At 52.2% G+C, this 22,361-nt stretch overlaps 6 protein-coding genes across 6 annotated transcripts; 3 read left to right on the top strand and 3 right to left on the bottom strand.

The window, feature by feature from the left end:
• Positions 1-481: 481 nt before the first annotated feature.
• On the bottom strand, positions 482-1,796 carry BDZ99DRAFT_466335 (ATP synthase F1 gamma). Its single transcript, XM_033720747.1, has 5 exons — positions 1,689-1,796; positions 996-1,585; positions 868-947; positions 767-820; positions 482-715 (listed from the first exon to the last, which is right to left on the bottom strand). Exons 1-5 carry the CDS (start codon positions 1,742-1,744, stop codon positions 590-592), a joined length of 906 nt encoding a protein of 301 aa, XP_033573012.1. The 5' UTR covers positions 1,745-1,796; the 3' UTR covers positions 482-589.
• A 202-nt stretch (positions 1,797-1,998) lies between these two features.
• BDZ99DRAFT_423491 (DNA topoisomerase 1) lies at positions 1,999-5,863 on the top strand. The gene is made up of 6 exons (XM_033717030.1): positions 1,999-2,262; positions 2,466-2,704; positions 2,758-4,383; positions 4,433-4,672; positions 4,725-5,174; positions 5,230-5,863. The coding sequence occupies exons 1-6, from the start codon at positions 2,211-2,213 to the stop codon at positions 5,362-5,364; spliced, it is 2,742 nt and encodes a 913-aa protein (XP_033573011.1). The 5' UTR covers positions 1,999-2,210; the 3' UTR covers positions 5,365-5,863.
• Positions 5,864-7,045: 1,182 nt separating this feature from the next.
• Positions 7,046-8,628, top strand: BDZ99DRAFT_395321 (NAD dependent epimerase/dehydratase family protein; the record flags this gene model as incomplete). The annotated part of the gene is made up of 5 exons (XM_033715943.1): positions 7,046-7,250; positions 7,334-7,495; positions 7,597-8,163; positions 8,214-8,481; positions 8,550-8,628. 5 exons carry the CDS (start codon positions 7,046-7,048, stop codon positions 8,626-8,628), a joined length of 1,281 nt encoding a protein of 426 aa, XP_033573010.1.
• An 874-nt stretch (positions 8,629-9,502) lies between these two features.
• Positions 9,503-10,102, bottom strand: BDZ99DRAFT_480046 (uncharacterized protein; the record flags this gene model as incomplete). Its single annotated transcript, XM_033722310.1, has 1 exon — positions 9,503-10,102. The coding sequence occupies one exon, from the start codon at positions 10,100-10,102 to the stop codon at positions 9,503-9,505; it is 600 nt and encodes a 199-aa protein (XP_033573009.1).
• A 1,508-nt stretch (positions 10,103-11,610) lies between these two features.
• On the bottom strand, positions 11,611-15,220 carry BDZ99DRAFT_501571 (Pkinase-domain-containing protein; the record flags this gene model as incomplete). Its single annotated transcript, XM_033723828.1, has 3 exons — positions 11,611-13,812; positions 13,866-14,366; positions 14,416-15,220. 3 exons carry the CDS (start codon positions 15,218-15,220, stop codon positions 12,017-12,019), a joined length of 3,102 nt encoding a protein of 1,033 aa, XP_033573008.1. The 3' UTR covers positions 11,611-12,016.
• A 4,288-nt stretch (positions 15,221-19,508) lies between these two features.
• Positions 19,509-20,701, top strand: BDZ99DRAFT_102759 (uncharacterized protein). Its single transcript, XM_033712327.1, has 3 exons — positions 19,509-19,616; positions 19,668-19,999; positions 20,058-20,701. Exons 2-3 carry the CDS (start codon positions 19,718-19,720, stop codon positions 20,655-20,657), a joined length of 882 nt encoding a protein of 293 aa, XP_033573007.1. The 5' UTR covers positions 19,509-19,616; positions 19,668-19,717; the 3' UTR covers positions 20,658-20,701.
• Positions 20,702-22,361: the final 1,660 nt, after the last annotated feature.

The raw sequence follows: 22,361 nt of genomic DNA, 5'->3' as shown, positions 1-22,361 counted from the left end.
TGTTACAGACGGTCAGAACCGAGCTGTTTCACTCGATGTTTGACGTGCAGATCAGCGCATGGCGCCTTTGCCCGCATTGAGGCGCCTCCTTGCCTGCATCCAGCTCCTGCCACCCAAAACGGTGCGAGTGCGGCTGGGGTAAGGCTGAAAGCAAGGTTCGCGATGCTGTGCGATGGCCGAATCTGCGTGGATGAGCTCTTGTCACGCAAATCATACGCACTCACCACGGCTGCGTACATCCAACGCACGCTCCCCGCCTTTGCTGCGGATACCCTTGAGCGTCTCTCCACATGGTCATACAAATCTGCAAAAGCCCGGAGCCTGGGGTATAAAGCTGGGAATGGGGTTGTACAGCATCGTTCATTTAAAATTGATGTCTTACTCATCTTCAGGTGCTGGAATGTGATATTCAGCTTCACAGCCGCATGTGCGTGTTTCTTTCACTTAGCAAGGCCCACATGTTGATAGTAACAAGGGGAAACCCAATGAACAGCGAGTACTTATTCTACATACAACCACCTCAATGGTGGATTTTGAGCCTCGGTTGGCGCTTGATCGGACACAGATACATGCTATAAGTCGCTCCAGCCTACTCCTCTGAAGCCGCAGCACCAGTGATAATCTCCACGAGTTCGCCGGTAATGACGGCTTGACGAGTGCGATTGAAAAGAATCTGGAACCGGGTGATCATGTCGCCGGCGTTCTTGGACGCGTTCTGTGCCACAATTAGCTGCTGCGTTATTTACTAGGGAAGCAAGCAACTTACATCCATGGCATTCCGTCGGGCAGACTGCTCACAAGCATGACCCTCAGCCAGCGCCTGAAATCATCAGTATTAGATTGTGAGAGCCACGATGATTATCTTACCCAGAACAGCGAATTGGCAAGCGAGTACTCGCGGAGGTTGGCGAGCACCTCATCATCAATCTCAAAGGCGGCAAAGTTTGCTAGCAATCATGTTAGAAGCGCTTTGCTGGAGCTTTCGTCTGGCTTACGAGAGTTGAGGATGGCCTCTTCGGAGTACGCCTCGATTATGGTGGCATCGTAACTTGTCGCATTGATGAACTTGTTGTAGATGATCTGGACGGAGGCGTAGTCGGTCGGGAGCAGGGCGATCTGGTCCGCAATGGCCTGAGCATCGGCGAACGTTGGCACGTCCTTTCCAATGCCGGCAAAGCTGAGCTGCATGTTCTTGCCATTGGATCTGCCCAATTGCGCCTTGCATTTCTCTCCAAGGACGACAAGATCGATGTCAGGCTTCTCGGCGAGGATGGCACGCGTCTTCCTCGACATGCCGGAGTGAATACCACCACAGAGGCCCTTATCCGAGCTGCAGACAACAATCAATGTCTTCTTGCCCTCGCCCTCAATCGGCTTCGTCTCGGCCTTCTCGAAAACTAGGTTGGACGTCTGGCCGTACTTCCGGGACTCGGTCATGGCGCGCTGGGCGCGGGTGAGCTTGGTCGAGGCGACGATTTTCATCGTCTTCGTGATCTTCTCGATGTTGCGGATCGACTTCAAGCGGCCCTCGATCTCACGCAGCGTAGCGTAGGTGGCGGCATTGGTGGCATTGAGGGTGGCCGGGCTGTCAACGCGATGCAATCAGTGTCTCGATGCCAATTGGGATGAATAGAGGCGCCGGGAGAAGTCGCCGGGAGAGCGGCAGGACAGGACAGGAGGAGGCGTACCGGGCAGCGCTCTGGGCGCCCGCTCGCAGAGCCGGACGGGCAGCTCTGGACAGCATCGTGAGACAGATTGGGAGGAGATGGAGCGGAGATGGGAGACGGCCGTGGTGTGCGTCAAGCTGTGGTCGGCTTCACGGCTGGAGGAAGCTCTCGGAGTGAAGGAAATTGCCGCTAGCACTATACGCGGCCTGGCGCAGCCAAGAAGCTCTCCAGCCAATCAGCGGGGGCAGGCGCTCAGGAGGCTCTTTTTGTTGTCCGTGTGAGACCCAAGACCTTCTCGAATCCATTCCTTTCTCCTTCCCCATCGCCGTCGCGTCCGTCGCTATCTCTGCCATCAAGTCTCTCCACCACGTCGCGTGGCGCGGCCCCCTCAGTCTCGCCCGGCGTTTCCATCTAACATCAACTGCAGTTTGCCCCCGCCAACTCGCTAGGCCTGCTGCTACCGTGTTCGGGTCCGCTAGAAGCAATTCCGCTTTCTCCCTGTACCTGAAGCCACGGCTACAGCTGCCAGCAACCTCTTGGAACATGTCGTCGTCGGACGATGACACCCCGCTCGTCAAGGGCAGACCGAATGGAGGTGAGTTCGTCCCTTAGCATCACTACCGAGGCGTGAACGCGAATGGCCTCACTGGCAAGCACTGTTCCACGTTGTCCTTTTCGGGCCTACTGCCTCTGCCTATTACGCGCGAGGCCCACCGTCACCTGGCCAGCCCTTACAAACTACCCTCGTCCACACACTCCTCCATGATCAATCCCTCACTAACCACTCCTCACTCCCAGTAAAATCGGAAGCCTACATCTCCAAGAACATCGACAGAGCTATGGACAAGGAAGACCCATCCAACGGGCACGTCGAGCCTGGCGTTTCCATACGCATGGGCCCTGTCGAGGAGATGGATGTCGACACTCCAGCCCTTCCGAATGGACACACGAACGGAAAACGAAAGTCTCGGGGCAGCACGACGAACGGCAAGACCTACAAGGAAGCCAGCAGCAGCTCCGACGACGATAAGCCATTGGTGCGTTACAATCCCGAACCCGTTATGCATTCAACTCGCTGACTCTGTCATAGAGTAAGCGCCGAAGGACCTCTCCAGCTGCAAATTCTGCGCAAGATTCCGACTCTGAACCCAGCGATGAGCCCTTAGCCCACAGGTCACGCCCGGCCGTAAAGAAGCCTCCCAAAGCTACTGCGGCGCAGATGGGAGAATCGTCGGACTCTGACACACCTCTGGGCGTTAAGCTAGTGAAAGAGAAGGAGAAGATCGAAAAGGCAGCCGAGAAGGAGGCTGAGGCCATCAGGCGGGACGAAAAGAAAGCTCCTACCATCAAGCGAAAGCCAAAGAAGGTTGAAAGCGACACCGATGATGATATTCCGCTTGCGAAGAAGAAGAAGCCTACGGCGAAGGCTACCAATGGAGTCAAAGCCGAGTCGGACTCTGAGACTCCTCTCAAGCGCAAAGCGTCCGCGAAGAAAGCTAAAGTCAAGGCGGACCCAGCGACTCCAGCAAAGAAGGGCAAGGGGAAAGTGAAGAAGGAGGAGACCGATCAGGACCGCGAGGCTGAAGCCGAAGAAGAGGAATACAGATGGTGGGAAGACCCAACCAAGGGCGACGGCACCAAGAAGTGGACTACTCTCGAGCACAACGGCGTGATCTTTCCCCCAGAGTATGAACCTCTTCCTTCGCACGTCAAAATGCTCTACGACGGCGTTCCGGTCAGCCTCCACGAGGACGCCGAGGAAATCGCAGGCTTTTACGGTGGAATGCTGAACTCTGCCCACAACGTCGAGAATCCTACGTTCAACAAAAACTTCTTCGAGGACTTCCAGAAAATGCTAGCCAAAACTGGCCACGCCACGGACAAGAACGGCAACAAAGTCAAGATTCAGAAGTTCGCCAAGTGCGACTTCAAGCCAATCTTCGACTACCTAGAAGCAGAGCGATTGAAGAAGAAAGCCCTGCCTGCCGCAGAAAAGAAGGCGCTCAAGGCAGCCAAAGACGAAGCCGAGAAGGACTACATGTTCTGCATATGGGACGGTCGTAAGCAGAAAGTCGGCAACTTCAGAGTCGAACCTCCTGGTCTTTTCCGTGGTCGCGGCGAGCACCCCAAGACTGGGCGTGTCAAAAACCGAGTGCTTCCTGAGCAAATCACCATCAACATCGGCAAGGAAGCCAAAGTCCCAGAACCTCCAGCAGGGCACCGCTGGAAGGAAGTCAAGCATGACCAGGAAGGCACCTGGCTGGCTATGTGGCAAGAAAACATCAACAATGCGTACAAGTACGTTATGCTGGCTGCCAACTCCGATGTCAAAGGACAGAGCGATCACAAAAAATTCGAAAAAGCTCGCGAGCTGAAGGAGCATATTGACCGCATTCGCAAGGACTACCAAAAAGACCTAAAATCCAGCATCATGGCTGATCGTCAGCGCGCCACTGCTGTCTACCTCATCGATCAGTTTGCACTTCGTGCTGGTAACGAGAAAGGTGAAGATGAGGCTGACACTGTCGGTTGCTGCTCTCTGAAATACGAGCATGTTACTCTACGGCCTCCGAACACGGTTATATTCGACTTCCTGGGTAAGGACAGCATTCGATTCTACGACGAGGTTGAAGTCGACCACCAGGTCTTCAAGAACTTGAAGCTCTTCAAGAAGGAACCAAAAAGCACTGGTGATGAGATCTTCGACAGACTGACTGTAAGAACCCTTTCGTCACATCCTGCATGCGGCAGCTGACTTCATCTAGACCTCCGCTCTTAATAAGCACCTGAGCAACTACATGCCTGGCCTTACAGCCAAGGTGTTCCGTACCTACAATGCCTCCTGGACCATGGCAAGACTGCTCCGAGAGATGACGTCCAAGGGAACGATTCCGGAGAAGGTCAAGGACTACAACGATGCGAACCGAAAGGTTGCCATTCTTTGTAATCACAAGCGTACAGTAGCAGCAGGCCATGCCGGACAAATCGAGAAGATGGAAGAGAAGGTACGATATCACAGGGCACCCATGGTGACTATCTGGCTAATCAGTTCAATAGATCAAGGGTCTCCGGTACCAGCAATGGCGCATCAAACAGATGATGCTCGATCTCGATTCGAAGCTCAAGAAGAAGCGAGGTGCAGAGTTCTTCGAGCGTGACGAGGATATGGATGATGAGTGGGTCAAAGAACACCAAGCTGCTCTCGTTGAGGAACAGCGCCAGAAAATCACGAAGAAGTTCGAAAAAGACAACGAGAAGCGCGTCAGCGAAGGCGAGAAGGAGATGAAGAACAAAGAGCTGGAAGAGCGCCTGGAGGTCGCGGATGAGCTGGAGAAGAAGTTCAAGAAGGAGAACAAGACCGGCAAGGTCGAGGCGGAGGGCAAGGGAGCGACAGTGGAGAAGATGGAGGCCAATCTCGACAAGCTCACTCAACGCATCGAAACGATGAAGGTTCAGATGGCAGACAAGGATAACAACAAGGAAGTTGCTCTTGGGACTTCCAAGATCGTAAGCATATGTCCACTTCATACCACAAGTGCAGCCACACTGACCACTTCCCCAGAATTACATCGATCCACGTCTGACCGTCGTCTTCTCCAAGAAATTCAACGTCCCGATCGAGCGCTTCTTCTCCAAGACGCTCCGCGAGAAGTTCGATTGGGCTATCAAGTCAGTCGACGAGGATTGGGAATTCTGAAGTCTTCCACTACTCGGTGGCGATTTACAGCATACTTACTCAGGGGGTTATCTTTGCAGCGGCATACGGGCGGCACAGATTGATTCATGCGGTTTTTGGCTTTTGGTTTTATGCTTTTCCTTCACTCGTTACCTCGGTATGCATTGTCCATGACGGCAGTCGCCATTGGCGACCCGCTTTGAGGGCCTACAACAAAAGTTCGCCAGGGCTGGAGGTCGCCCACCGAGTTATCCGGCCGGTCATATGGCGCTCAATGGCAGGGCTGTGGGCGCGGATGCGGGCCGATCCTTGGACAGCTGCGGGTCATTTATTGCATCTCTTGCATAGCAGGCGCACAGCTAGCCAATAGATAGACTCTAAGATGCGAAAGAAATCAAAAGCCTCTTGCACATATGCAATGTACGCGAGCGGGATGCTCGAGGGTGGTGTATTGGAAGCGGCCCGAAGCAGCAATGATTTCCACGTCCCGGTGTCTGAAGGTGTATTTGTTGAGGAGGCGTGTTTCACAGCGACAGAAGAAAGGAAATCATCGGAGCACCAGACCGCAGCGCTTTTGAAGAGTTTTCTCCGCAGTGCCAGTCAGCTTCCCGAACAGCGCGCGAACTGCTCGTTCCAGCAGCGCCCCCTCACGCCTGGACGCTCCATCCGGACCGAAGGCGGCTCGAGGTAACAGTGCTCTACGGAGAGACGGGCAGGTGGGCTCGCGATAGCGGCAGACGCCGTATAAGGTTGCGGTGGAGGCGATATAGGGCTTTTATAACGCCTATATTGGCAGTGGTGTCTACATGCCTCGTTGGCGCGGACCGGCCTCGAACCGCACGCCAATTCACCCACTACCAAGGCACTCGTTCGCTCTGCTGTGCCGCACTCGGCTGCACCGTCCAGCTGCGCCGACCCGCTGCTTGCAGTGCTGCTCGATGCTTATTGTTGCTGCAGGGCGCTTCACGGTGCGGCTCGCATCAGGTGACGGGGGCGCATGATTGTCGCGGGAGCACTTCACCACTTCGATACCGTCCTCCGGGCTCGCAGCGCCACGGGGGCCCTCTCTGGCGCCCCGGCCAGCAGCGCACCCAGGCTCGCCGGCGGGAGGGCGCGGATGGAGGCTGGCACTCGAGCTTGGCCCTGGCGGGATCGAGCGATGAGGCGGCGGACGTGTGCCTGAGCGGAGGGTGTGGTGGACTGGCCGCTGGCTCGCTGGCTGCGCGTGGGCACTGGCTGCGAACTGACACGAACTGATACATAACCGTTGCCCGCCCTGCCCTGCCTGGCCACTTCTTCTGCGCTGTGCCAGCTATCTAAAAGTGTCGAGCGGTCTGCAGGTCACTGACTCCTGCGTCTGCGAAAACTAGCATTGCCCGCGTCTTTAGCACCTGCCCGCGCCGCTGCCGTCGGCTCGTCAAGTCGTCCTTCCTGACTGCCCTCTCCCTGCAATTGCAGCTGCCCGCATTCCACACTCTGAGGCTGCAAAACGCATACCAGCAACCCAACACGCCCCGAAGCACACTGCCGATTCACCCCCTGGCTACGGACGAGAACAGGCCCCGGTCTTGCGCATTTGCGAGAATAGAGGACGCCGCTGCGCCGTGAGATCCCGTGTGACCCCGTCATGGCTGAGGATGCGGCTCGAAGCGACCCCGCCGTGGAGATGAAGCCCGCCGTGGAGATGAAGCCCGCCGTGGAGATGAAGCCCGCCGTCAGCGAGACCGTTGGAGACACCACAGCTACGCAAGAGACGCCTGCTGTTGGACAGACGCCCGCCGTGGGAGAGAATGGAGCTGCCAACCCCGCTATTGGAGAGCCGTCTGCTGTGGGAGAGACGCCCGTCGGGGAAGAGAAGCCGCCCGTCGTGGACGACAGACCCTCTGTGTTGATCATTGGGGGACTAGGTGCGTATGCGCCTGTTGTACTGCTGCTCTTCTGCCGCAGATCAGTGCGTGGAATATCGAGCTCGCGCTGACAATAATCGCAGGATACATCGGCCGCTTCCTCGCCCTTCACATTCACCAAAACAACCTCGCATCTGAAGTCAGACTCGTCGACAAACACCTCCCCGAGCTGGCTTGGCTGGCGCCCGAGTTCAAGGAAGCATGCTCGCGCGAGAAGTTCATGCAGGCCGACGCTTCACGAGAACGTGCGTACTTCCTTACTTGCCCCACCCTATCGGCAATAGCACAGCTTGATATACATACCGGTTACACAAATGCTGACTACCCATCCGTTTTGGCCATATAGAATCCCTACAGCGCATCTTCGATCGACCGAGCGGCAAACAGTGGGACTACGTCTTCAATTGTGGGGGTGAGACTCGCTACTCCCAGGAAGATGAGGTATACCGTGTACGTTCCCACGCTCTGTCGCTTGCGGTAGGCAAGGAAGCTGCGAAGCGTGGTGTCAAGGTCTTCGTCGAGATGAGCACGGGAATGCTATACAAGCCGGACAGTGTGCCGCGAAAGGAGACAGATAAATTGAAGCCCTGGCTCAAGCTCGCAAAGTGGAAGCTCGCAGCGGAAGACGAACTGGCCAAGATTGAGGGACTGAACCTCATGGTGATGCGTATGGCGCATGTTTACGGACCGTATACCAGCAAATTTATCTCCACGGCACTGTGCATGGCGAGAGTGTACCAGTTTTTGGGTAAAGAGATGAAGTGGCTGTGGAAAGGGGATCTAAGAACCAACACAGTGCACGTTGAAGATGTTGCGAGAGCATTGTGGACAGGTGCGGAGTGGTATTGCAAAACTCCTTCACCACCGAGGAAAGCAGTGCCAATATTCAACCTGGTGGATCAAGGCAATACTTGTGAGTCCCAAAATTCACATTCGCTGGATGTCCTCCTAATCTATTCACAGCGCAAGGTGACATGGCAAACCTCATGCACGCCGTCTTCAACATCGACACTGGCTTCCACGGTACCATCATCTCAGCGTTCGCCCGTCTGAATCTTGATCACGTAGTCGACGATGTTAATGACGAGTTACTCGATCCCTGGGCAGATCTCCAGACGAAAGCGAATATCAGCCAATCGACGCCTCTCAGTCCTTTTATGGAGAAGGAGCTATTAAAGGACACTGATCTAAGTCTCGATGGGACTGCCTTTGTGAAAGAGACAGGATTCAAGTAAGTTGAAGCATCCACCAATGCGCGGTGTCGTGACTATAACCTCCTGAATACTAATTGTTCCCCAGGTACAACCACCCGAAACTCACCCAGCAAGAAATCGAAGCCGTAATTGAGAGCTACCGAAAGATGGGATGGTGGCCGTAAAGCGTCATCAAATTTAGCTCTGAAACACGTCCCCTAGCAGATGTTCAGGAGTCTGTTCACCGCCCTGCAATCACGAACGGAATCACCCGACAGCCATCCCATCTATACGACGAACCACGGCTTCCTGTCCGCGTCAGGAACCAGAGTGTACCGCCATGACTCTACTCATACCACATGATACCACTTTTAATCCCCGCCGCTACTGCACTCACGCTTCCTTCGTCTCGCATCTTCTAATTGGAACCTTTCCGAATCCGCCCCGCGATCGGCCACCACAACCGCTGTCGTTTGCTGAAGTCAAGCAAGCGTCCGCACGCCATATACTCCCTCGTTTCTAGTCATCGTTACCAGTCATTTTAGCAGCATACCGTCGTGTCGTACCCGTGCTTTTAGGAGATTCCTTTCTGGCATGTTTGGAGCGTTTGAAACATATCCCCGTTTGATTGCTTTTTGGGTTTGTTATTGGATTGGATAGGACTGGATGGGTTGGGATGAGGGAAAGGGAACCAGGGGTAGAGGGAAGGGATGGAACAGGATGTTGATGGATACCACGATTTATATGGTGAGCGGAACGAAGTTGGGTTAAGTTGTCACGTGTGTTGCGGAGTGCTGCATAGCTTACCTAGCATAAATATCTTTCTGAAGATGCTGAGTCTGTGTTAGATGTGAGGGGAGCTGGTGCTGGAGTAAAACGTACAGCGCCAATTCCCTATGGGGGTGCGCAAAAGGTAAATGTCCCTCTTCCAATGGAGAAGTGCCAGTGCTGAGCTGGGTTCGAGGTTTACCGGCTACACTGATGGCGATGCCCAGCATCCGTAATCACGAAACATTCCCATCGATTACAGATGGTAAAGGATATGCTCAATCACTATCACTACTCCCTCATCATGCCCTCTATTCTCTCTATCAACCATTCCAAACGATCCTCATCACCACCATCAAGCCGCTGCCGCCTCCCACTCATCAGGTAGTCCTTGCACCATATTTGCTCAACCAACACTCCTCCGGCTCTCCATGGCGTCCTTTTCGCTGTTGTTTTACTCCTCCAAACCCCTTCCCGCTCTCCATTGGCCACCTGATTATCGGGTATGATCCTCCATGCGAAGCTGAGAATCGGGACGTTCAAACCAACACCAACGCCTCCCGCATCAGGTGAGTAGGAAGTGGAAGTTGACGCACACACTCCATTAGGTAGTTGGCTGCGAGAGTTTTGATCGAGACCAGAACCCAGCGCGCCCCCACCAACCACCATCAAGATCGAATGCGAGAGGATTTTGATCGAGCCCAGAACACCAACATCCCGCCACCATGACGTATCGGCACCTGGAATGTTGAACCAATAACCAACGCCAACCGCCCTCCACCACCATACCGAAGAGGGTTGGAGCTTTCGATCGAGACCAGAATCCAACGTCCCTCCTCCATCAATCACCCTTCTCTGCCATTTTGATCCAATCCCCCCCTCCGCAACCATTGTACTTCGACGCTATGGGGTTTGATCCACGACCCAGAACCCCCCGAAACCGCCCTGCCCTGTCCTTCAAACTCAGCTCGAGAAGTCAAGAGATTATATACCCGAGCCAAGAGAGCTGTTACGTGGATCGCGCATGACTTTCCGTTCTTCTCGCGCCAATCATCTCCGCTGTCGCTACGTTCTAGAGGCAAAGGCGGGGCAAGGAGCGTCACGAGACTATCACATGTCTTCCGGCGGTCTTACTAAGCGTTGGTTTTCGGGGGTATATCTTTCGTGTTCGAGACCGAAAGGAGAGGGTAGAGGACAGAGGCGAGGAGGGGTTTGGGGTGTGTGATCAACTCCCGGCAGAACAAGGTGACGATGGGAGTGGTGGACGGTGTTAGTGCTACAAATACCTTCCACAAAGTCTTCATGGGCGGAGGGGGGCTGTTCAAACTCACGGTGCATGAAGAGTTGATGGGTTGGAGGGCGTCGGTTCAAAACCAAAGCACCACATACTCATGGGCGAGGACTGCTGGATCAGAATCCACTACGACAGAAAATAAATGGTGTTGACGTCAGGGATCAGTCTGGCGCTCATTAGGGGATTGGATGTTTAGCACTATCATACTTCCACAACGGACACCATCTCCATTCCCACTAGAAAGCCAGTTATCATACCAACCCCCCCGTACCTGCTCTCAGCACCACCCAACTATCCTTCCCCCTCACCACTCCAAGAACCCGATGCCAATCACCTCTCCCTCCCACCCCTCCCCATCGGCTTTCTCCCATTTCATTTTTGCTGCACCACCCCTAATCTTCTACTCCCTCTCACCTCCATAGCCATGCTACCGTGCCTAGTTTGACCGCCCCCCCCCCCCCCCCCACACACACACCTTCCCATCGCAGCTCTCTTCTTCCCACTTCACACAGCCATGACGTGAAGCGTAAGCGGGTGTCGCCCACCCATCAGACCGTGGCAGTCGGTGTTTTGCTCATCAATGAGCGTAGGCCGTGGTTGTTGAACCATCGAACGGTCCCCCGAGACTTGTTGATCTCTCCACCATGAGCTCGGATCGACTCCTTTGTTGATCCCTCACTAGTTTCCGACCTCCTCTCTGAGCAGCAAGAGATGGGTGCAGGCGGCAGAGGGTTTTATAGATGCGGTGGGGAGGGGGTTGCACGTGGAAGTCACGGGGGTGTCGAGGGGTCCGTCGGGGGGTTTAGCAGAGTGGGAAAAGGAGGGGAGGTTGGGGCGTGCTTTGCGATCTGAGCTATTCGAGTAGCGTTTACGAGTTCAAATCAGGTGTCGGTCAAATGGACTTCAGGGCTGCGAAAGTAGGTTGCACAGGGATATTGATATTAGTTTCGACTGGAAGGCTCAATGCGAGAAAGGTTTAGAGACGGAGCGAAGGTTAAAAGAGTATGTCAAGATTATTTACCAAGCTTGAAGAGGGACACACTCTGTGTAACACTGCACAATATCAACTATTGCTTTCGCTCAGCAAGAAGAACATTTTCAAGATGATTGTCGCATTGCGCTAATCTAATGTCTTGCCGGTTGCAAACGGTCTGAAAGCCAGACGCAGTTCTCGAGATCTATATACATGCGTCGCCTAACATCCGCCTCTTACTCAGATCCGTATCAAGGCCGCTTCTTGCACCGTGCTACCATAGCGCCAGAATCCTCCTCGTAGCAACGAACTTGACCGCTGAGGATGCCTTTTCCGCGGCGCTTGCTCACTCGCTAATGATTATAATGTGATGGGGATGATTCACCAACGCCCGCTAAATTCGAATCCAATGGAAACGAAGCACCCGCTGACCGTAAATTCCAACAAAAGAAAAAGCTGACTCCAAATTTCGATACCTATGCCGCTGACCAAAGAAAGGATCCGATTTTTGTAGGAGATGCGAACAAAGGGAAGACGCTCACGAAGTCAACGACTGCGCCGATCCCAGCGACGCGAGCTGAGGAACCAGCGATCCCCTCTCGATTTTGAAAGGTTGATCGGCTGCCCTTTTTTGCTTTCCAGACCCGACGAAGAAATCGCACACGAACTTCAGCTTCCCCCCAGGGTAGTCGAACACGGTGATGACATCGCCAGTGTACAGCTTGCCAAAGAGTACTCGACCCTTGCCGTCGTCCCGCTTGAGATGCACACCGTTGACAGACACCCCGATCGAGCTCCATGTGGTGATGCCAGTGTAGAGGCCATTCAGCTTAGTCCAGTCGATGCCCTTGGCTTCAAGCTTGCGGCTGTCCTCGTGGCCCTCCGCGTGGAAGTAGATTTCGAAAGCCTTCTTTGGAACTCGCGAGTCACCCTTGTTGGCATACACAATCGTGTTGTCGAGATTACGACCCCAAGAGTTGTTCGACTTGTCGAGTTTCAACACAATCTGGGAAAACGAATCGGTGGTGGCTGTGAGCTTGCCTAGGCGTGGCAGCGGGCGGAGAAACCCGGAGTCTGAAGAAAGTGCGGGAACAGACACACTGGAGTTGTCATCCTGGTTATTCTCGGCCTGGGAGTCGTGGGAAGGAAAGACCATAGTGTCGGGGATCTTGGACTCCATAGCGGCCGCCTCAGCTTGAGCGACATAGTCGAAGCCGCTCACCCGAGAAGCATACTCGAGATTGTGAGTGCCCAGGTCAGACGGGTCGTAGTAGAACGACGGAGGCTTTTGGATATTTCTGATCCTCCGGTCGTACACTTTGGCCTTTGGTGTGGCCTCGCTGACCGAATCTCCAAGCTCCAACGAAGAGTGCTGGGGAACGTTGGGGGTGGTCGGGGTTGTCGGCTCACTTGAAGTACCAGCTCTTGAGTTTGGTGACTGTGGTGAGGTCATGTTCAGGTCTCGCACCATAGACTCAGCCCCGAGGAGACTGGGAGAGGATACTCCCCCGTCTAATTGAGGGGGTACACGTAGGCGAGGAGAAGACCGGCGAGTGCTTCCATCGCGAGCTGATTGGGGGATCGAGAGGGCGGCATGGGCTTGGGTGCCCAGGAGGCCTGAGCTTTGGAGCGCTCTCTGACTGATTTCTCCAAAAAGCCGGTTCCGTCCAATTTGACCAGGCGGCATGAAGCTCTCTTCATGAGGCTGCTCAAGCTTTTCATATAAGGAGTCAGCTTCGTTCAGACTCGAGTCTTCCAGGTTTCCATCCCGAATCTGGTTTGATGGAAATATCCCATCAGGCCTGACGCGTTTGGATGGACGCCTTCCTTCAAAGTACTCGGCTATGTCGTCCTCAAGATCTGCTTCTGCATCTTCATCACCACTTTCGGCCTGGCGTTGCTCACTGATACTGAGCTGAGACAGGTCCTGGGCTGGGTCTTCCTCTTCTTCTTGAATATCACCCAAGCCAAATTCAGCTTTCTCGGTGCCATCGGCTAGCCACGGATGCCTTAAGCACTCCACGTCCGTCAAACGAGCGTTGGGATCGGTGTTCAGCATCTGCAACAAGAGGTCGATACACTCCTCAGAAACGCCTACTTCCCGCAAGGGAGCTCCATCTAAACGGGTGTTCATGATGACGTTGAACATCGCCGAACCCCCACCCACCGCTGTGCCCACAAAAGGTGGGCTGCCGCAGAGAGAGCTCCACAGAACGCCAGCAAAAGACCAAATGTCGACGGACTGGCTGTACTCGTTGTGACTTTTTTTGCTGCTGCCGCGCGAACGCTTCCTTCCTTGAGCTGAAAGCCATTCCCTATAGTAAGGGTAAATCTCTATAATATTGTCAGAAAAAGCAAAATTATGCACGCCGGACTTATGACCATACCTGGAGCGCACCACAGGAGAGTTCCACAGAACGTCTTCAGGAAGGTTTCGTTGTTCTTGACCAGTTTAGCAAGCCCAAAATCGGCAATCGCAACGGTCAGAGGGTTCTCGGACTTGATTAGGATGTTGTCGGGTTTGATATCACGGTGAGTGATGTTCTTTTGATGGAGATAGGCAAGCGCGCTGAGGACTTGACGCGCCATCGTCTTGGCCTTTTCCTCGGAAAGGCGACCGTGTCGCTCTATATAGCCGCTAAGGTCGCCATACTCAATTAATTCCATCATGATGTACAGATGAGACCCGAAGTCGTGGAAGTCGATGTATTGGACAACGTTCGGGTGCCTGAGTTCCTTCATGATCCGCATTTCGTTATCGATCTTCTGGTCCATCTGTCCATTCTTCATGATGGCCTTCTTTTCGAGTTCTTTAGCAGCAATAGCGTGCCCTTCGTTCTTAGTGGCAAGTTGGTATACCGTCGCGAAAGCTCCTTTCCCTAGTAGACCTATGAAGGGATTAGCTTTGAAAAGCTTTGAACAGAATCCAGCGCTTACCGACAACGTTGTATTTCTCTCCGCCGTTCCAATACATGCCAAACGTCGTTCTACCCTGCCCACTGGCTTTGAAATGCTTAGTGGTCAAGTGGGTTGGGATCGGTTTGCCTTTTGTGCGCGCTTCTTCTATGGCACACCGGTTGACGTAGGTCCTGAACTTCTGGTCATAGGCTTCCTCGTGACCTTCCCTTGAAGGAAATCGTACAACGAACTTCACTAGATCTTTATCTAGGGTGCTTTGGATGCAGACGATCGACCCTTGATCTAGCACACGTTGCGTGGGATGGTGCCGTGGGTCCTTGCATTTGAGAAGGATATCATCCACCACAGTACCGTTTGTCGATGTATCCTCCAGCATTAGCATGGAGTTCGTATTGACAAATATCCGAAAGTGCTTGTTCGACGTCCGTTTAGCAGAGTCCTTGCTAAAGACGATGTCGCACATTGCCCCATTTCTTCCAAATAAAAAGCCCCCGTAGTTTTGCTTTGTAATAGAAGACATACGAAGGGCTAGATCGTTCCCCGCTGTCGATTTCTTCTCGCCATCAATGATGATGGTTTCCTGCTCCTCTAGGTCAAGCCCGGATTCAACGTTCTCAAACGTCGTCAGCCCCTCGTTTTGAAGAACGTGTTCAGGAGTGTTGACCGCAGCTTCTTGTACAATACGATATGCCGCTATGGAGGCGGGGTGAAGAATGCAAAGGACGTCCGAGATGTCCGAGTCTTTGAGACCAGAGTTGTTGCGGCCGAGCCTCCGAGGATCGAGGGTTTGTTGCGTTAGCGGCTGGGTGAGTTGGCTGTCCATATTGAGGAGCGTAAAACGGACTAGCTGCGGACAATGCGGTCAAATCTTCTGCGGGAGGAGGTTGAGCTGTGTTGTTGGAGTAGCGCGAGGTTCTATGATTAGGCAACTACACGGCGGAGGGAGTGTGGACTATTTTTGTGGCAATAACCTGTCTACGACAGGCCGACTTATATACCGGGGGAACGTGAGACCGAGAGCCTCGCGCACCGATCGCGTTGCGGGGGTAACGAAGTGGCAATGCTATCCTATGAGCCGTCTAAAAGCGAGAAAGCCAGACGGTGAATGAAAGGGACGAAGTCAATCAAAAACACGTCTTTTCTGGCTCGGCACAGGTTCCGGCTTGGCAAGCTTATTCAGACCTTGAGCATGAAGAGAATTGGCCCAACTGTTTCAAAATAGACGCGTCTTGAAGTGCTCAAACTGCCCGCAATTGATCGCTCAAGAACGCCCTGCAGTCCGACGCCGCGCTCTCGCATGTGAAGAGAAAGCTCCGCAAACTCTTCTTTATATGATTTCGAATGTACAGCTTTTATATGGACCCTTCTCAGGAATGTTCGGAGGTATATGAGGAGGCAGAAGGATTTCTCGTTGAAGGCGACGTTGAAGTGGGTTTTAGTCGTGGCTATACAGGCGGAAGCGTCGCGATTACAGGTAGAGATCGGATGAAGGCAAAGCGCGCGCTATCTGAATACTTCAAGATTGGAACGCGGCAAGGCAACGGATTGCCTTCTCATCGAGGATCGGTTGAGACGAAAGTGAACGGAGGGGTTGCGGTGGTGAACAAACTTGCTGCTATTTGTAAGCCTCGCTGGTGGTGAATTTAAGAAAGGACAAATATGCAGAATATCTATGTACTGACCCTTTTGAGGCGTTATTAGACCATAACAATGGTCTTGTGGGTGTGTAGGAGGCCTCAGACAAAATCTCCGAGTCCATGAAGTTCGACGGCCAAGGCGCGGATGCGGGTTCGCGTTGTGGGCTGGCTGGTTAGATAAGCAGCCGCCTGTAACGTGTTCTGCGGGCATCCTGCCCACCCCACCAAGCCGCCACGCCGAATATTGCGAATTGCTCAACCACGAACGATTGTATTTAGTGTAGCTATCTACTAGCTAGTTGCCTGCCGTCTAGGGCACGTACGTGCGTTGTGTTCAGTTGATTCGCACATGCTGCACCTAGGTTTTGCACGCTGCGGTCGCTCGGCCGCTGCCGCTGCTGGCGCCTCCTCTGCCTCTATTTGGGCAGCTTGTGCACGAGAGGCCACTTCTGTTCCTAATAGAACCCCTCCTTTAGCTACATACTTGCGCTTCCTTGCCCTCTTTTGTTTCTGGCGCTTATTTTTTATGCGTGCCGTCTCAAGTTTGCTTGCAAGCAGCACAGCGTTTAACATCGCCATTTCACACCCCTTAACGATCCCGCTAAGGGCTTGTTCTGCTTTACTTAATGGGCTATGCGTATGTCGGTGGAAATGGCGCTTTATTAAGGCTGTCTACTTCTGTAGCTCAGCAATATTGTGAGGTGTTTCGGCTGCCAAAGATGCATTTAAGGACGGTGGACGGCGTTGGGGTGATGGCGTTTGAAATTCGGCATGCAGCTGCGATAGCACGCGCTCAGGGCTATATAGAACAAGGCCAGTGGCTGCGAAGCCTGCCTGTATATTATCTTGATGTAGCGCTGTTTGCCTGGCCTGCCTATATAGCGGCAGGAATTCGTGTTTATTAATGTGGTTGACACCGCGGCCCATAAGCTGTTCAACGCTGCGTCCATAGGCCTGCTTTAGCGTCGAGAAACAGCTTACATTAAGCGGCTGCAGCAAATGCAACAAATAGGCTGGCATGCATACAACAACAATGTTGTGCTCTATACAGAATTGATCAAATTCGGGGTTAACATGGCTGCCGTGGCCATCCAGCACAAGCAGCCGGTGCGTGCCAATCGTGCGATCCTTTATATGCTCATGGGATAGCTTTAGCCAGGCAAGGCCAATCTTATTCGTTGTCCAGCCATTCTCACTAACGCCAATCGCCCAGTTGTGTGGTATAACCTCATACCAGGCAGCTTAGTGCATCACTGCCTCAAAGATAACAAGTAGTGGAATTGCGATCCCTCTGGCATTGATACATTTGATAATTGTGACCCATTCTCGATTGCCCGGTTGTATAGTTCTAGGCCGGCCGGCCCTATCTGTTCCAGTAACAACTTTTGCAATTGCAATAACACCCATCTGGCAGCCAGTCTCATCGAAATTCCAGGTAGAGTATTTAAGGGGGTTCTTGAAATCGACGGGGTATTTGAAATGGCTCGTGCGTACGCCTCACCGCCTATTTCTGATTGGTCAGGATCAACGATTCTGCTGTGAACACCAAAAATCAGCTCGCCCCTACGCCCCGTGGCCCCTTACTCCTAATACACCCACTTACCATACTGCTATTGCACTGTGGACAAGCCAAAGAACAGATTATACAGGACGCCATCAGTGGACATCAATCTGGATATTACGGGAGCCCCTCAGCTAGCGCATTCGTCTATGGGATACACCCGGATACCATTCTCAAGCGCATCAACAGAAAACGCTGATCTCACTAAGATGTACATAAATTTCAACAGAAGTTAAGCCCCAAATCAGAATTAGCAGTTGAAAGATACTGTATATTACTCCTAGAGCATAGATTCTTATTAAAAAAGTTATATATCTATACTATTGCCCTAGTATTAAGGGTGTTATTTAATGCAGCGTGATGGACGTGCAGTACAAAAAACAGCGTGGGGAGGCATTCTTATGTATTCTTAGCACTCCTGCTGTCACGGGCTACGCCCTGGACTTCTTCTCATTGACTACCTCACAAGGCTCGGCTCGTCCCTCACGTCAATTCGAACCAACGCAGTGCCAATTCGTATAGCCTATCCAACTCGTGCAGCCTGCCAGTTTTACGAACTTAGCATAGAATCAGTTCTATTCTAAGAACCTGAATTCTATACTAAAACTAGCCAGGCCGTTCCACCCCGTCCAATTTGTAACGCCTTAATTCATCCTTTCCGTTCACGTTATCCGTCCTGGTTTACAAGCCGTCACCAGGACCTATTCTAAGATTGAATCTCTATTTCTAGGAATCGGCTAGGCTGCCCCACCCTGTCCGATTCATCAAACCGTACACTAACACGTGTTCTCACGACCTAGCCGCTCGAACGGCTGCTCAATTGGCTACGCATCCTCTCCGTTTCACGTAGCCTCCTACGAAGCCTCTTTCACATTGCGGCACGGCGATGCAGCACGACATTACAGCACAAGCACGATGATGCAGCACGGCGATACCGTACGGAGGAGGACAGGACGGTTGCATCACTCTCTCGACGATGAGGTATATAGGCAGCGTGTATTCGTAGTTTAGATCCTTAATGAATTCTTCTTGTACTTAATACAATCTATTGTTTCAGGCCTACGGCCCTTACACCTGCAACCTTAACACTATGCTAGGACTTGACAATATACAAAATCAATTGAGATACGGTGTAAGGAACATCAAATATGCGATAGAATGCTAATTTGTATGCGATTGCCCTTACAAGCGGCATTCTCCGTCATTTTTGATGTTCCTACGCACGAGCCATTTCAAATACCCCGTCGATTTCAAGAACCCCCTCAAATACTCTATTCTTATCTTGAATTCCATATTCTGCCTTTATATTATGCACGAGTTTAAACCAGCCTCGAATAAGCACAGGATCTTCGTATTTAGCACGCTGGTAGTTGTACTTGCGATTCTATTTGGATTGTAGGTTATTATGACGCTTGATAAAGTCATATACCCATCGCTCGCCAACTGGTTTAGCACCAGGGTGCTGTGTAGCTAGTAGGCTAGCCATCTGCCGTACGAATGCGATTTGTGGCGGCATACCGCGTCGATCTGATGATAGAATCCATTGCTTAAGGCTCTCTTCTTGTGCAGGTGTAAGACGGCGATTCGATGCGATAGAATCGCGTTTTGGTTTGATGCCCTTGACGCGTAGCCGGGCGATGCTCCGGGGCACGTCGTACGTGCTTGGTGCTTTTCGGAAACTTGTAATTTGGCCTTGCCTGTACACTTGAATAGCTAGATCAATTCTGCCCTCTTTAAAGAGGTCTTCTCGTTGTTGTGGTGTAGGCATTGAGGCAGTAGTTGAGTAACGCGTCGCGTTTCTGCGATTTTGGATGGGGTGGGCAGGATGCCCGCACGGGCAGCTTGCCCGCAGAACACGTTAACTAACTAGCTAGTTACGGTGCTTCCGGATAGTGGCCGGGATATTACCGCCACGAGGCAGGTGTTATCCGAATAAATACCTTCGCTCAGCTGCATCCTTCGCACGGTCGAGAAATACCTTTCGGTGAAGCTGGTGCCTTTTGTTATTTAGTTCTACCACTGTAAGTTTATGGATCATAGTCTGAAATCAAACGCTAATCTGTAGTCACCAGGGCATCAACATTTGTCGGCAGATATCCATCCATCGCATTAATAGCACCACATGGTCGTCGTGCGGAAATGGGGCGAAGACCATATCAACAAGTCCCTTAAACAAATCGATTCAAATACTTGGCTTATTGGTGGCCTTGTGCTCCATCGTTCACCCTATCTATCCGATGAGGCAACCTGGAATGACGACGGTGACAGTTCAAGCTACAAATTGACGGAAGCTCCTGTTCCGCTTCCCTCTACAACATCTCTTGACAGCCCGTACATTGAGCTGATCCATGAAGCTGGCGATGCCTCTGCAGTTTGGTCTATAGGAAATAGAGCCTTTTGCAAAGTTAGGTACATTGAGGAGAGTGTTATGCCCGAATCAATTACATTGAACTTCGTTCCAGAATCAACGGCCGAGCTTTAAGACGCCCAAGGTACTACACCATGCCTTCGGCAATGACCGATCCTACCTCTTTCTTCAGAGACTTCCGGGTTGTACCCTAGACGCTGCATGGCCAAGTCTGGATCAAAAGTGGCGACTTCACTACGTCAGTGCTGTAGTAAACATCTGCAAAGAAATGGCAGGGTGGAAAGGGCATAGACTTTGCGGCGCGGACAATGAGAACATACCCGAATACTTCCTCGTCACACCCCGAGGGAGCGACGACTTCAGCCCGCTCCAAGCGGGATGCAAGGCAATAGGAATGGACTGCTCTATCTTCGTCTTTTTTCATGCTGACCTTGGACCTACGAACATCATTGTGGAACATGAGCCGCGCTCAGGACAGGTTGGGATCATTGACTTCGAAATTGCTGGTTACTTTCCTCGAGGCTGGATCAGGACCAAGTTTCGAATCTCCAGCGGGATGGACTTGTCCGCTTCAGCAACCGACTATCCAACTTGGTGGAGAGCTAGTGTCCAAAAGGCGCTTGGAGCTCATGGGTTTGAGAATCACACACAGGTTTGGATGGAGTGGCGGGGGTACAAAGTACCGCAATCGTGATTTGTGTATCACATCCCTTTATTGAAGGTTTAGATTAGACTATTGTAATTGCTAAATAAGTTTCTGTGGGTTCTGGCAAGTATTCTACCTATGGTGAACCACAACGAGAAGGAGTGTCGGTTGCATTATCTGAGAGAAGTGCCAAAAGTTCAACAAATGCAAATCCCTTGCAGCTCACGCCATCGTAGCTACTTCTATTCCCTGCAACTGTGCTACTAGAGACAATTACTATAACTTCGGAGGGCCGCATGCGGAGACTAACTACCTTATCAAGCTGTACTAATAGGAAGTGCGCCAGGTACTTCCATCTGACAAAGTCCCTTTACGTGTTTCCTTGCCAGGCATATTGTTGTATCCTCATTTTGGACAGTTCGCCCAGTTGACAGGCATGCAGATGGAGCTAATGCAAGCGCACCCTGCAGACGCATCTGAGCAAGATAGTGCAGCGCTTCAGCGCTTGCATTGACGCTTGTAAACAACCAAACCTAGGGGGGGAGCATTCCCTTAAGTACATGGTCCAATCTATCGTGCCTATCCTCCGGTCTGAAGTGCAGTAGAACCTTTCCAGTATTCACATCAACAACGAAGGCTTCGTATTTGCGGTCTTGGTGAATGTATCCCAGTTTCGGCTTGCAACTATTCCACTGCGGATTCAGGATCTGGACGACCTCAATCTGATCTAAAATGCGTTAGCAATCCGCTAAAAGAAGGGAAGACGAAGGCGACCCTTTAATTAGCTTGCGATATCTGAGTGTTTCCTGCTTTCATAATCTTTATTGATAGAACTCATTTTGTTGCCTGGCTTAAGGGGATGGGTAGAATAGAACCAATTTGCGAATGAAGAGCGGAAGGACAAGAGGTCTGTAGTGCCTATTCATCTCTCTGGCTGGGGAAGGACTAGAGTGCGGCCGCAATGAAACAAGAACCATAAAAACAACTGAAGGAAGCTTTATATAACGGGGCATCGAGTCTTTAGCCCGCTACGTGGCCCGGCAGCCGCTCCAGTAGGACATTACGATATAGGAGCCCTTCGGCAGACGAACTAGGATTGATTATGCAAGTGGTTAGCCACGAATTTTGGAGCGGGTCGCGAATCCGCAGGCGTGTGATGAACGCCTTCGAGATGCAGCAGAAGTACGCCGTTGGTCTAGTTCGCGAATATGCTGAGGGCGTTGCGTATCGCGACTGGGGAGTCGAACAAGCTAACGCCCTCAATGCTCTTCGCGGTCACTCTTGCATTGGAGCACGCCGGCAGGACGCGATACAGCCCGCTCATGTCTGGGTGAAGTCGTGGCGCCCGATAAGCCATTCTCGACCTGCTCCAAAATTCGTGGCTAACTAGTTGCATGATTCACCCTTATTTGTTAAAAGGTCCCGTTAGGTCCTTCCTCAGCCAGCCAGAGACATAAATAGACCGTCCCGCCCTCTTATCCTTCCGCCTCCTTACAAATCAAAATCACATTTCCATTCCACCTATCTCCTCCCTCAGGCCAAGCAATATGCTTTTCGTCCATGAAAGCCTGCTCTTCGTGAAGTTGATTAAGAGTATGAGTCTCTTCCCTTCCTTTTCATGGATTATTAACATATCATAGGTCAGCTTAAGGGTATTCCCGAATGGCGTAACTCCAACCCAACCAAAAGATTTGTCAGCACCAAGAAGGGGTCCAGAGTTGAATATGAAATCAAGATAGTTAATGGGCGTGC

Source organism: Mytilinidion resinicola (assembly GCF_010093595.1).
Source record: "Mytilinidion resinicola strain CBS 304.34 unplaced genomic scaffold BDZ99scaffold_17, whole genome shotgun sequence".
Classification (NCBI taxonomy): domain Eukaryota; kingdom Fungi; phylum Ascomycota; class Dothideomycetes; order Mytilinidiales; family Mytilinidiaceae; genus Mytilinidion; species Mytilinidion resinicola.
Note: the sequence above shows the minus strand (reverse complement) of the source record. Positions and strands in the feature narration are given on the sequence as shown.

Coding starts and splice junctions, on each gene's coding strand:
- BDZ99DRAFT_423491 (XM_033717030.1), top strand. CDS start 2,211: ATGTCGTCGTCGGACGATGACACCCCGCTCGTCAAGGGCAGACCGAAT. Junction 2,263..2,465: donor CAAGGGCAGACCGAATGGAG/GTGAGTTCGTCC, acceptor CCTCACTCCCAG/TAAAATCGGAAGCCTACATC. Junction 4,384..4,432: donor AGATCTTCGACAGACTGACT/GTAAGAACCCTT, acceptor GACTTCATCTAG/ACCTCCGCTCTTAATAAGCA.
- BDZ99DRAFT_102759 (XM_033712327.1), top strand. CDS start 19,718: ATGGTCGTCGTGCGGAAATGGGGCGAAGACCATATCAACAAGTCCCTT. Junction 20,000..20,057: donor GAAATAGAGCCTTTTGCAAA/GTTAGGTACATT, acceptor ACTTCGTTCCAG/AATCAACGGCCGAGCTTTAA.
- BDZ99DRAFT_466335 (XM_033720747.1), bottom strand. CDS start 1,744: ATGCTGTCCAGAGCTGCCCGTCCGGCTCTGCGAGCGGGCGCCCAGAGC. Junction 1,586..1,688: donor GGCGCCCAGAGCGCTGCCCG/GTACGCCTCCTC, acceptor TCGCGTTGACAG/CCCGGCCACCCTCAATGCCA. Junction 716..766: donor CCCGACGGAATGCCATGGAT/GTAAGTTGCTTG, acceptor ATTGTGGCACAG/AACGCGTCCAAGAACGCCGG.